The sequence below is a fragment of the Macrotis lagotis genome, chromosome X (assembly GCF_037893015.1).
Source record: "Macrotis lagotis isolate mMagLag1 chromosome X, bilby.v1.9.chrom.fasta, whole genome shotgun sequence".
Classification (NCBI taxonomy): Eukaryota; Metazoa; Chordata; class Mammalia; order Peramelemorphia; family Peramelidae; genus Macrotis; species Macrotis lagotis.
This window is the reverse complement of record NC_133666.1, coordinates 612,684,913-612,697,806: the sequence shown is the minus strand read 5'-3', so window position 1 is coordinate 612,697,806 and position 12,894 is coordinate 612,684,913. Positions and strand designations below refer to the sequence as shown.

The following is a 12,894-nucleotide window of genomic DNA, read 5'->3' as shown; positions in this document are numbered from 1 at the left end:
CTGAATATGTATAAGATACATCAGAGTACTTGCTGTCATGAGGAAGGAAGAGGGGAGAGAGAGAAAAAAAATCTAGAACCCAAAATCTTACAAAAATTATGTTGAAAACCATCTTTACATGTAATTGGGAAAAAAATACAAAAAAATTATATAAAATAAATGAGGCAGAGTTCAATCCCAGACCTCCTGACTCCAGAATATCACTGGATCTATGACATACCACCTCTTGAACAGTGCTACTCAAATGCACTTTTATCCAGAAAATTCTAACACCACTATTCATTTTCTATTTAAAAAAGACTCACAGAATTATAACCTCTTAGAGTTAGCCAGGACTTTGGAGTCTATCTAGTCCAGTTGCTTCATTTTACCGATGACAAAATTGAAGCCCCAGAAAGTTGAAATGACTGGGTCACAGTCACTGGTAAGTCAGCTTCAGAGTTAAGATGAAAGCCTGGCTCTCTTGACTCTCCAGCATTGAAGTAGTATAGTTTGGTGGAAAGATTACTGATCTTTGAATCCAAAAATCTGAATTCAAGACTCAGCTCCAATATTTACTTGGGGTGTGACTTTGGAGAAATCACTTAACTTCTCTGAGATAAGTCTCCACAGCCGTGAAACAAAAATAGTAAAATTATTTGTACCACTTATCTCAAAGGGTTTAGCCAAGGAAAGAACTTTGTAAACTTTAAAGAACCCTATCACTGTGAATTATTATTTACTGCCTCCATACAGGATGTGTCCTGTAATCAGGTTCATTTTGGCCCAAGTGTACTAAACATAGAAGCCAAGACTTAACTTATTTCAAAGGAAAAAAAGGAGAAGTAATGGTGATTTATGAATAAAAACTATATAATCTGAAGCCATTTTAATTTATGGGTCAGAGTTTTTAGGTGTTTTTCATTGAGTCTGGTGGTTTTTCATGTATTCATTACTTTGTAGTGACCAAAAGATGGCACTGCAGTCTCTTCTACATAGAAGAAAGCTCTCTTCAGTTTAGCAAGAACAAAGAACAGAGTTCTTAGGACCACACTGGAGAATAAAAGCTAGAACCAGGAAAGTACTGGACAAAGAACAGAGATCTTAGGATCACACTGGAGAATGAGAGCTAGAACCAGGGTTGTGTTGGTTCAACAATTGACTTGAGGTTGTCATAAATTTGTAATTTCTATTTGTAAATTTAATCTCCATAATTAATACCTTCCCCATCATTTTCTCAGGTCTCAATAATCAACAAAATAATAAATCTTCCTTTGCTGACGTAAGGTATTAATACTAAAAGTGAAAATTTAAAAACTGGATCAGTCAGTTGACCTGGCTCCAGCACACTATTATCGAGATTCAATCAACTTCAATGACTAAACTTTCCTTCATTTATAAATAAGGAAACTGATGATTTGAGAGGCTAAGAACTCAGCTTAAGTTCACCCAAGCAGTAAGTCCAAGATCCAGGATTTGAATCCTGATTCAAACTTCTGATTTAAAATCCAGCAACATTACCACTAAACCTTCTAACTCAAAATAAATGAGTATTAATATTACCACAGAAATCCTACTGTCAGCTGACACATGCAGAGAATGTGCCCCCCCCCCCCCCCCCCCCCCATGCAGACTACTATATATATCACGTGAGATTTGCCCTTTTGGTCAAAATCCAATATGACTATGTTAAACATCTTTCCACTTATGCAGAGGACCATATCATCTGAGATTTGCTATTAAGGTCATAATCCAGTAGAACTATATAAAATAATGACAAAAAATATAAAAGCTGATCATATTTCAGATGTATTCCCAATAGGATATAAAAACAATTTAATGAATTGCACACCTACAGCTGGGGAGGGGATGGGGAGTATTTCCTATATTAGAATGAAAGAGAAGTCTAGCCATGTGAGAGTGTAGGAAGTCAAAGAAAAAGGAGATGTAGTCAGAGACAAAAGGACTAATCAAAAGGTCCTCACAGTAAATGTTAATGATCACAGAACTATTTAACTAATAGCATTAAGTTACCCAAGTTATTATAACTCATCCTTACAAGAATATGAGTGGTGTCATTACAATCAGCAGCTGGAAGCATTTTCACCCTTAGATGCTCTTGACTTTTCTCTTTTCTGAATGAACTCATTTTTGACTTAATTACTCATTTGGCCATCCGTGCCCAAATCTTTGTATATAGCTGTTTCCCAATAAGACTATAAGGTTCTCAAAGGCAGGAAGTAGGTAAAAATATTTCTTTTGTAAGCATAATGATAATAGTTGCTGTTGCTTAGTCACGTACAACCCTTCATGACTATGTTAGTTTTGTTTTGTTTTGTTTTTACAGAGATAATGGAGTGGTTTGTCATTTCCTTCTCCAGTTCATTTGATAGGTGAGGAACTAAGGCAAATAGAGTTAAATGACTTATCTAGGGTCACACAGTTAGTAAGTATGTGAGGCCAGATTTGATCTCAGGAGGACTATTACCAGGTCTGGAATTCTATCCACTGTGCCACTCAATATCTTATAATAATAATTAACAGCTAAATTTCTATATCAATTCAATATTTGCAAAGTGTTTAACAAATATTTTCTCCTTTTGTCCCCATCATTATCTTGTGTGAGGTAAATGTTATTATTATCTGCACCTGACAGAGGAGGAAACAGGCTCAGAAAAGTTAAGAGACTTGTCCAGGCTCTGACAGTAAGTTTCTGAGTCAGATTTTGAATGCAGGTATTCCTGACTCCAAATCCAGTATTATATCCATTGAGTTATGTTGTCTCTTATAGCACCCTGTCCTATTCTCTCCTACCTTTCAAGACACATATGTAGCTTCTAACACAAAGTCCTCTCTTACATTAGATATTCAAAAATACTTATTGAAGTCAATCAGCCCAGACTAATAATGGCAGAGAGCAAATGGAGGAATATTAATATTTATTTTATCACTATTCTCAGCAGGCTAATCCAGAATAAAAAAAATAGTTCCAGCATGCTGTGAGGGAAGCATTTTGTGAACTGAAAAGCATTTATTACAAGCTATAATTACATATTATCTACTTGTGTCAGTGTTAAGCTATATATGTGTACACATAAATCAACCTGTCTTTAAGTGTTATATCAATAGAAAAACAAATAAAAATGACATATTTAATATTTCCCTTTCACCTTAATACTACAAAACTTGTTGTTTTTTAGTTTAGTTTTGTTTTTTTGCAAGGCAATGGGGTTGACTTGCTGAAGATCACACAGCTAGGTTATTATTAAGTGTCTGAGTCTGCATTTGAACTCAGGTCCTCCTGACTCCAGGGCTGGTGCTGTAACCACTGCACCACCTAGCTGCCCCTTCAAAAACTGTTAATGAAACACCTTCTATAGTATATAAATGACATATATAATGAAATACTATATCTGATGAGATAGCGTTTACTTTCTTTTTTTTTTTTAGGTTTTTTGCAAGGCAATGGGGTTAAGTGGCTTGTCCAAAGCCACCAGCTAAGTAATTATTAAGTGTCTGAAGCCAGATTTGAACTCAGATACTCCTGACTCCAGGGTTGATGCTCTATCCACTACACCACCTAGTATTCCTGATAGTGTTTACTTTCAAGGGAACCATAATGGAAACAGGGGTGATTCTCTTCCGCACTCCACTTTACAATTCCCCCTCTATTACTCCCTGATCCTGGGATTTATGATTTAGGAACCAAGGCAAGTAGATACAACCTATGTCTTTAATCATAGTATAAAAGTTACTGAATAACCTCTACATAAGGTACAATTTAACAGTTATCATCCCACCAATATGATGGCTCCATTAAGAGAATCATAATGTATTTTTCCTCTTACCTACAGTTAATGCTTCAAACAACTGGTGGATAATTTTGATATCCTTCACAATTCCTGATTCCTGTATTCTCTTCACAAAATCATCCAGATGCATGTGCTTCTTTGGTAGCTCAAAGTTTTTCACATGGTCATCTACTTTTGTGACTTCTCTTGGTTTTTCCATTATTTCACTAATGAGTCTTTTGAGTTCAGGCTGCCGTTCAGCTTGGGAACGCTCAGAAGAAGACATTGATTCCACCATTCTATTTACGAGATCAGCAGGAAAAATACTTATGTCCGTCTTGTATAGACTCTGAAAATCTGAAAGTGCACTCAAGAGTTTCCCTTGCATTAAATTAATGAGTCCTCGAAGATAAAGATACCTTGCCAGCAGCACAGAGTTATCAGATGGTGGAAAATTGATAGCCTTACTCAGAAGGTTGATAAAATCAGCATAATAGGAATGAACACACTGACTCACCAGCGGAAAATGTATTTCTGGTATCTTGAATGTATACACTGATTTGGAGGTCAACTTCAAAACTAAAAGCCAACAACAACAAAAGGTTTAAAGTAAGAACACTGTTGACATATGCTCTCAAAATCATGGTTCTTTGTTCACTGTGACTCTTAGGTGAAATATTTGTAAGCCCAGGGTACCATACTCCAATGTTATAAAAAATCAAAATGCTGCAGAATCTGAAAATGAAGTGAGTTTATAATCTAGTGTGTATTCATCATGGAACTAATCTCAGTCCACCTTCCTAGACTCCATATTGTTTCTGTTTTAATCAATCAATCAGTGTATTTATGAAGCACTTCCTTTTATGCCTGATACTATGCTAGGGACTTGATTTCTTAACTCATTTTTTTCTTTTAAATTATAAAGTTCACAAACAACAAATATGGGCATTTATGTACACAATGAGCAGGAAAAAGGAAATGTAAATGAAACTGTTCCACTATATACAGTTTCTTAAGCTTAATATTAGATTTAAAACAACAGTAACAAAATTGCCCTGTTTAGCTGTATCCCTTCTGAACTTTTTTCCTTCTCTTTTCTTCTGTGTATATTTTTTGTATTTCATTGATATTTGTTTATTTTCCTTTTTTATGATTACATCCCTACCAATGCCTCACCCCAGGCAAGAAATTTCAATATAGACTCTTCTCATATGGTTCTGGATCTAGGTCAGTCAATTTTCAGAGCTATTCAGGGACTCCAACCTATCCACTCATGAAATGCTCTAGGGATTCAAATGGACCTGGGACTCTCCTTTTACTATTCCCCACTGAGAGATCAAAGAACAATTTCTCAAGCATTCTCAAGTCCCCACCAGGTGAATTCCCTTGAACAAAAACTAGCCCATCTCAGACTCAATTTGTCACAGCAGTTCCAGACAGGGGTGAGTGTCCTCTTTTTTACAGCTAGAAGGACCTCAGAAGTTCTATATCAAGCTGTTGTTTGCAAATAGCTAGTGTTATACTGGTGCATGATTTGTGCAGCTCAGAGAGAAACAAAATGTGTCAAGTGTCAAATTGTCAATTTATATTTTATTGTCATTTATATTCCAAGGATTCTTTGGATATTTAAAACTGACATTATGATCAAAATCATTTTTACGAATTTCTCATAAGCAACCACCATGTCACTTGGTGAGGGTATTTTTAAAAATATTTATCTACAAAGTCTAGGATTGCATTTCTAGAATTACAAAAAGTTTTATCAGCATCCATCACACTTTAGGAAAAGAAATGACACAGATAAATCACTATCACCTGTGTTATTGCCTTTACAACTATTCATAGTTTCTATTTTCCGAAGTGATGAATTCCTTGGGGGTAATTCAGGTATTTTTATGTCTTGTAGATTTGGCATGCTCATTACCATTCGTCTGTTAGCTATGTGCTGAGGGGAAAATTTTCGAGAAGCCATTTTCTCAATTGTTGGTCTTCTTGGGCTTACAAGCATGATATTCATTCTGAAAAGATACACAAACCTTAAGTAAGCATATTTTATAGATGTTACAATAAATTGAAGGATAACAAATTATGATTCCTCAGAAGCCAATATGAATGGCAGATACTAGTAGAGGAGTAGAAAGTAAAGCTGTTAATATAAAATAAAATATACTATATAAAATATACTATATAATTAAAGAGTTGATTAATGACCATTTATTCGGTACCTCCTATGTACACTGTGATAGATCATTGTAACTAACATCTAAAATTAACCTATATCAAAAAAGAAAATTCTGTAACTAAAGCAGTGACTGACACCTTTAATTTAGTTCCAGAGTAGTATCTAAACAAGGGAGTTTTAATGGGGGTTTTGTGTGTGTGTGTGTGTGTGTGTGTGTGTGTGTGTGTGTGTGTGTGTTATAGATCACTCTGGATGTCTATATATCCTATCATGGAATAACACTATTTTTATTTTTTAGTTTTTTGTAAGGCAAATGGGGTTAAGTGGCTTGCCCAAGGCCACACAGCTAGGTAATTATTAAGTGTATGAGGCCAGATTTGAACTCAGGTAACTCTTGACTCCAGGGCCGGTGCTTTATCCACTGCGCCACCTAGCCACCCCTAGAATAACACTTTCAAATGCATAAAGTAAAATACATAGGATGGTTAAGGAAACCAATTAAATTAGTTTAATTTAATTAATTGATGAATTAAAAAATAGTCATCAAAACATTTTTTAAAAACAATAAAACTTTTATATAAGAATCCATATTCTTATGTGATATAAAGGTATAAGAATCAATAGTCTAAAGAAATCCAATTTAAAATATTTTGGGTTTAACAGTTTAAGTAGGATTATGTGTTTGTTCTAGGTAAATTTTTTTTTTTGCAAGGCAATGGGGTTAAGTGGCTTGCCCAAGGCCACACAGCTAGGTAATTATTAAGTGTCTGAGATCGGATTTGAACTCAGGTACTCCTGACTCCAGGGCCAGTGCTCTATCCACTGTACCACCTAGCTGCCCCTTCTGGGTAAATTCTAAAAAAGGATTATTAAGAGAGATGATCTGTGAAAAAAAAATGGTAATTTCAAAGAACATGGTTTCATCAAGAACAGGCTCTGCTAGACTATCCTAATTTTTTTTTGTTAACAGATTTTCTAAACTAATAAATGAAGGGAATGCAAAAGCAAAGTTTTTGATAAATTATCTCTTATTAATTCCCCCTGTGGAGAAGTTAGGGAAAGACAGACTAGATGGCAATAGAATTACATGGATTCAAAGCTAGGTGGATTACCAGACTCAAAGATAAGCCAATAATGGCTTCATATTGATATGGCAGGAGTTCTGCAGCAGAGTTCCCCAGAGTTCAGTGTTGGGTCCTATGCTGCTTATCAGTGACTTGTGTAAACACATAGGTGGCACTCTAATCAAATTTGTCAGTAACACAAACCCAGAAGAAGGCAGTCAGGACACAAAAGAGTCTAGATGAGCTAGAGCAGGGGACAACAAACTCCTGTTTTCACCCCCAAGCTAAGAATGGTTTTTACATTCTAAAACAAAATTTATATTTAAAAATGTAAAAAAAAATTCTTAGCTCATAGACTTTACAAAGATAGGCCACTAGCCAGCTATAATGTGCTGACCTCCTAGAGAACATTGGACTGAATTCAATGGAATAAAAATATGGAAATAAATGCAAAGAAAAAAATCTAGTTATATAAGTATAAAATTGGGGGATGGGGAGGGGAATGAGAAGGGAATGCAACTGTTCTGAAAAATATCTGAAGGTTTTAATGGACTGAAAATTCAAAGAATTGGCAGTGTAATGTCACAGCCAAAAACTGCAATTATTAATAAATCTAGGGTTTCATGAATAGAGTTATAGCTCCCAGGAATAAAGATGTGTTAGTCTCATTGTACTTTGCCATCATCAGACATCATCTAGAGTATTGTGTTCAGTTTTGGGAATTTAAGGAGGATATTGATAAACTTTTGAGAAGAGGGACAACCAGAATCATCCAAAGTCTTGAGTATAACACATGAAGACTGGTTAAAGGAATTGAGTATGTTTGGCATAGAGAAGACAAAACTTAGGGGAGCCATGATAATTATCTTCATATATCTGAAAGACTGTCAAAGGACAGAACTAAGAACAATTAAGTGAAAGGCTCAGGGAGATCAACCTAGGCTTGATGTCAGCATGATGTATTAATTAGAGCTGCCCCAAGGAGAATGACTGCCATAAGAAGAATGGCTACCATAAGAAATGGTAGGTTCCTCTTTTTGGAGGGCTTCAAAGCAGAGATTAAGTAATCACTTTAGGGGGAGATAGGTAGCACAATTGATAGAGTACTGGGCTAGGAGTCTGGAAGACCTGAGTTCAAATCCAATCTTATATACCTCTTTATTGTGTGACCCAAAGCAAGTCACTTAATGTGCCTTAGTTTGCTCAATTGTAAAACAGGAATAATAATAATAATAATAATAATAATAATAATAATAATAATAATAAGTTCTACCTCTTAGGACTGTGAGAATCAAATAAGATAATATTCATAAAGTACTTTACACAGAGTCTGAAATATAGTAGGCATTTAGTAAAGATTTATTTCCTCCTTCCTTCCCCCACGAGTAAGATATGTCACATTAAGGATTCCTTTTATGTACAACTGTTCTGAGGTAAGCTTCTAACTCTTGTGATACATACAGGAAAGTCTAAGAGGATGAAGAATGCCTATTGTTCTCCCTGTGACATGAAGTTAGGTGAACTGCTCAACCATCTGTATAGATATCTTGGACACATTTTGCAAATGAACAATGCGAGCCAAGGACTGAGCAAAAGGAATAGAGCAGGCAATGTCCTTTGGGAAATTAAAAAGTTCTTTTAATGATCCCATGACTCTCCTCGAAGGACAAAAGTCAATCTTTTTAACACCAATATTCTTCTGGTGGTGTTTTAGATAATAAATCATGGAATATTGTTGTCTCTGAAAAAAATGAAGTTAAGGGGGTTTTGGAAAGGTTGTGTTAGGTATAGTGGACTCTAGCATGTTATAATGAAGAATAATGGAGGACAAGCAGAATAATAGACTTTACCATACTATAAATGAAGAATTATGGAGGTCAAAGTTGTCATCAGAAAAATGTATGGCTGAAAAAACAAAAAGGAAGAACAGACAGACACAGCCTGTGTGTTCTGTGGACACCCATAAAATGTTAAATGAATAACAAGATTACTTACTTACTAATTTAGATGGGCCTTTTATGGGGGATTTATAGGAAGATGTGGAGGAAGTCCCACAAGATGGAGGGATGGCATGGAATTGTTGGGAGTGAGGGGAGTATTCACAATGATAAGACACAAATTCATTGTAGTATCAGGATATACGGGCACCAGTGCTATTAAAGTGAGAAATAGATAGTATGCATATTTTGCTATGTATGGAGAGACAATGTTTGACTCAGACAGTATGACCAAATCAATATGGTATTAGGAATCAGAAGACCTGGTCTCAAATCCCAAAAGGATGACATTGCCCTTATTGCTTCATCTCTCTAAGCCTCACATATGCAAAATAAAATATCATCTTCCCAGGTCAACTCAAATGATAGTTTTGAGTATCCAAAGGCTCAAATGGATTTATGCTCTCATAGATTTGGGAGTACTTTCCAATGATTTAGTCCACAACCTTCATATGCTTTCCCATTCTGTGTAACTCTTTTCAGAATTCCAGAATTTCCTGAAATTTACCTAGGAAGAATGTCCCTCATTTTCCTGATTTCCTTTTGACATTATAAAGGTACCAGAAAAGCACACTAGCCATCTACCTGTTAACCCTAACCAGAAAAAAGAGCCCATCTTCTCTCCCACCTTTCCTTTCGGTAAGCATCAAATGAGATTTGTATAGCTCTTAGCACACAATAGGTGCTTGTTCCTTTCTTTCCTCCCTATTCAACATTTCCTGGATGACATTTTATTCCTGTTCTTTTATATTTCTCATTGATTCTAGACAACTCAAACACATAATATGTCACTCTACTGTTTTCTGTGGGAGATTTATTTTCAAAATTTTAATATTTTGTTATTTTGAACTTGACAAATAGCAAGAAATGTCAACTTCTCATACCCAAGGAAAGAAAAAGAATTGCATATGAAACCACAAATGAGATTGATTTTTCAATCCTTCAGGGTCTATAATATTTATTTCAAAACTTACTGCCATATGGGAATACTGGAATAATATTCCATATAGGAATAATATTAATAATAATATTGATATTAAAAAGATGGGCCTATGTGTCCACAGGAAGCATGTGGTAACTAAAGTAACTGTAATTTCCAGAAGACAATCTAGCCCATTCATTTCTTCCTGTTCAACTCCAAGCACAACTTGCTGTGCCTCTACTCTCTGTCTCAGATATATAAATTGATGGAGAAGTTCTACAGTAGTCCATTCAAATGTATCTTAATATCTCAGCACTAGCCATTGTTCATATGCACTTTTTCTCTTAATGGTGACATAAAAATTCCTTTGAGCAGTTAAAAATCTCTTCTAGGAAGCTCTGCATCTGGAGGATGCTGCAACCAACACAATATTATCTAAAAGCATCCAGAATACCTTTTTCAACTTGGTCTCTGAGTTGGCTCACCCCTATTACAATGGTGAACACCTCAAGAAAACATACATATGTCTATTCTTTTCTTAAGGTTTATGAACAAAGGGCTGTTGAATAAGGTAAATTTGCTGTAAGGTTTTTCAAGGAATCCTGGATGCTTTTGATATACAGATGGGAAGCACATAATTGGAAAAGGGCCTTTAAGATGATGTTTTCCTCTGTTTCCATAATCAAGAAAAACTAAGCACAATAGGATCTTAAATTCTCTGCCTCTTACAGGCAAAAATAAAATCAACAAGTCAAATCAACAAGTATTTATTAAGTAACTACTATGTGTCACTATGCTAAACATTGAGGATATAAAAAAGATCAAAAATAGTCACCATGAGCTCTCATCATAATCAAATAATTAGTCATTCTCACAATTACTTTAATACATCAAGTATCCATAATTTCATTGTTATCTACACTCTCTCCCTACATACAAAGGATAATCTCTCCATTTTTTTTTACATTTTTCTAATTATAAATGGACAAATCAAAACCTGGTGACCAGTCCTCTGATCTTGAGCATCATTTAAGCTAGACTGGTCCTTGAATGCCAGATCATTGCTATTTGCAAAATTATCATTCTATAAGGACATACTCTTGGCTTAAGAACCAAGAATCACCCTCAAACCACCATGTGTCACAAGAAAGGATTTTGAGGGAAGACTGTTATAGTTTCAAGTAATAATAATAAAAAATAATTCAGGATTAAAAAATGGGACTATCCTGAGACAAGTCTGAAGTAGCTCCTAGTCATCTTACTCTATTATCTAATTGTAACTTTCAAATATAAGCAATATATAATGGAGTTTTTTGAGTAACAATCTTCACAATGATGAGGAATTCTGCAGGACTTTAATGGATGAAGATTAATTATTACTCAAAAAACTCCATTATCATGTCTCAAAATCTATGACAGGGGAAACCAAAAGATCCATTTTTACTAACTAGAAAGGTCTTATATATAGGCCCTTTGACCCTGGCAATCAAGCATATATATATATATATATATATATATATGTATTGTTAAGTTCCAGCCTAATTAAACTCTGAAAAATTCATCACCCACGTTGGTAACAAGGAGATTCGTTTTTTCTTTCAGTCACAGTAATATTCTTTTTGTTTGTTTGTTTTTGGTTTTTTTGCAAGGCAATGGGGCTAAGTGACTAGACCAAGTTAAGTGACAGCTAGGAAATTATTAAGTGCCTGAGGCTGGATATGTCATTTTTAGTCAAAATAAATAAATGTTCCTTTTCTATTGATTATCCCAAAAAAGTGACAAATTATGATCCCAAAATCTAGTCAGAGTAAGTCACAGAAGGGGGAAAACATGTACCTGTCCTCTTCAGATTCAGTGCTAAGTTCCATTTGAGCAAAGGCATCCAACCTTCTGTTAAGACGAGCTTTAAGAAAAGAATGAAATATGTAGGTCTCTAACACCTGAAATACACAAGAAAATTTCGATTACAACTAAGCAAATTCAAGCGTACCAAGTTTTTTTTTTTCTCCACTGACCACAGTTCCTAACACATAGGCATTTTATAAGCATTTGTCAGTTAATTGAAAACCATATCTAAACAACAAGAAGTAGGGGGTAAATATAGGGGATTTGACCTAAATGACTGAAGTGAGAAGAGGCAAAGGTGTGGAAGGGAAAATATTCACCAAAGTTGATTTGCATTCATCCATTTAATCAATAAGTCAATAAGCATTCATTAGGCATTTACTATGTGCTTAAGCACTAACCTAAGCATCAGGATGCAAAAAGAAGCAAAAGAGTCCTTTCCCTCAAAGAACTCACAATCTAATGGGGGAGACAACATGCAAATATATACAATGCAAGTCATATTCAGGACAAATAGGAAAAATTAACAGAGGGAAGATTTTAGAATTAAGAGGGGGTAGAAAGACTTTCCTAAAAAAAAAAAGGAAGGGATTTTAGTTAGATCATAAAAGAAGCTAGGGAAGCCAGTGGGAAGAGCTGAGGAAAAACATCTCAGCTTTGGGAGATAATCAGAGAAAATGACCAGAGCCAAGAGATGGAGAATTTTGTTTGTGAAATAGTCAAGATGGCAGTGGCAATGGATTGAAGAATATTGGAAAGGTAGGAGACTTGGGTTCAAATTCCCACAGTGGGATACAGTGGATAGAGCACCGACCCTGGAGTCAGGAGTACCTGAGTTCAAATCTGACCTCAGATACTTAATCATTGCCTAGCTGTGTGGCCTTGGGCAAGCCATTTAACCCCATTGCCTTGCAAAAAAAAAAAACCTAAAAAAATCCCCACAGGGAAATTTACTAGCTGCTGTGTGATAAACCTCAATTTCTCTGAACCTCTTTCCTCATTTATAAATTTGAGAAAATGCCACCTTTCCTGATTTGTTGTGATATTCAAATGAGAAATCTTAAACATAACCCTATAAATGGCATAGTATTATGGTAGTTTCAGCTATCATGAT

The 12,894-nt window shown here is 35.2% G+C and overlaps 1 protein-coding gene across 2 annotated transcripts in view; it reads right to left on the bottom strand.

The window, feature by feature from the left end:
• The window catches only part of DENND3 (DENN domain containing 3), a 104,924-nt gene that overhangs the window by 37,804 nt on the left and 54,226 nt on the right, over positions 1-12,894 (bottom strand). For both annotated transcript variants that reach the window (XM_074202765.1, XM_074202764.1), the window contains exons 11-13: positions 11,772-11,875; positions 5,586-5,788; positions 3,828-4,349 (exon numbers count right to left, since the gene is read on the bottom strand). In XM_074202765.1, coding sequence (XP_074058866.1) covers positions 3,828-4,349; positions 5,586-5,788; positions 11,772-11,875 — 829 coding nt within the window. The remainder of the gene's footprint in view (positions 1-3,827; positions 4,350-5,585; positions 5,789-11,771; positions 11,876-12,894) is intronic.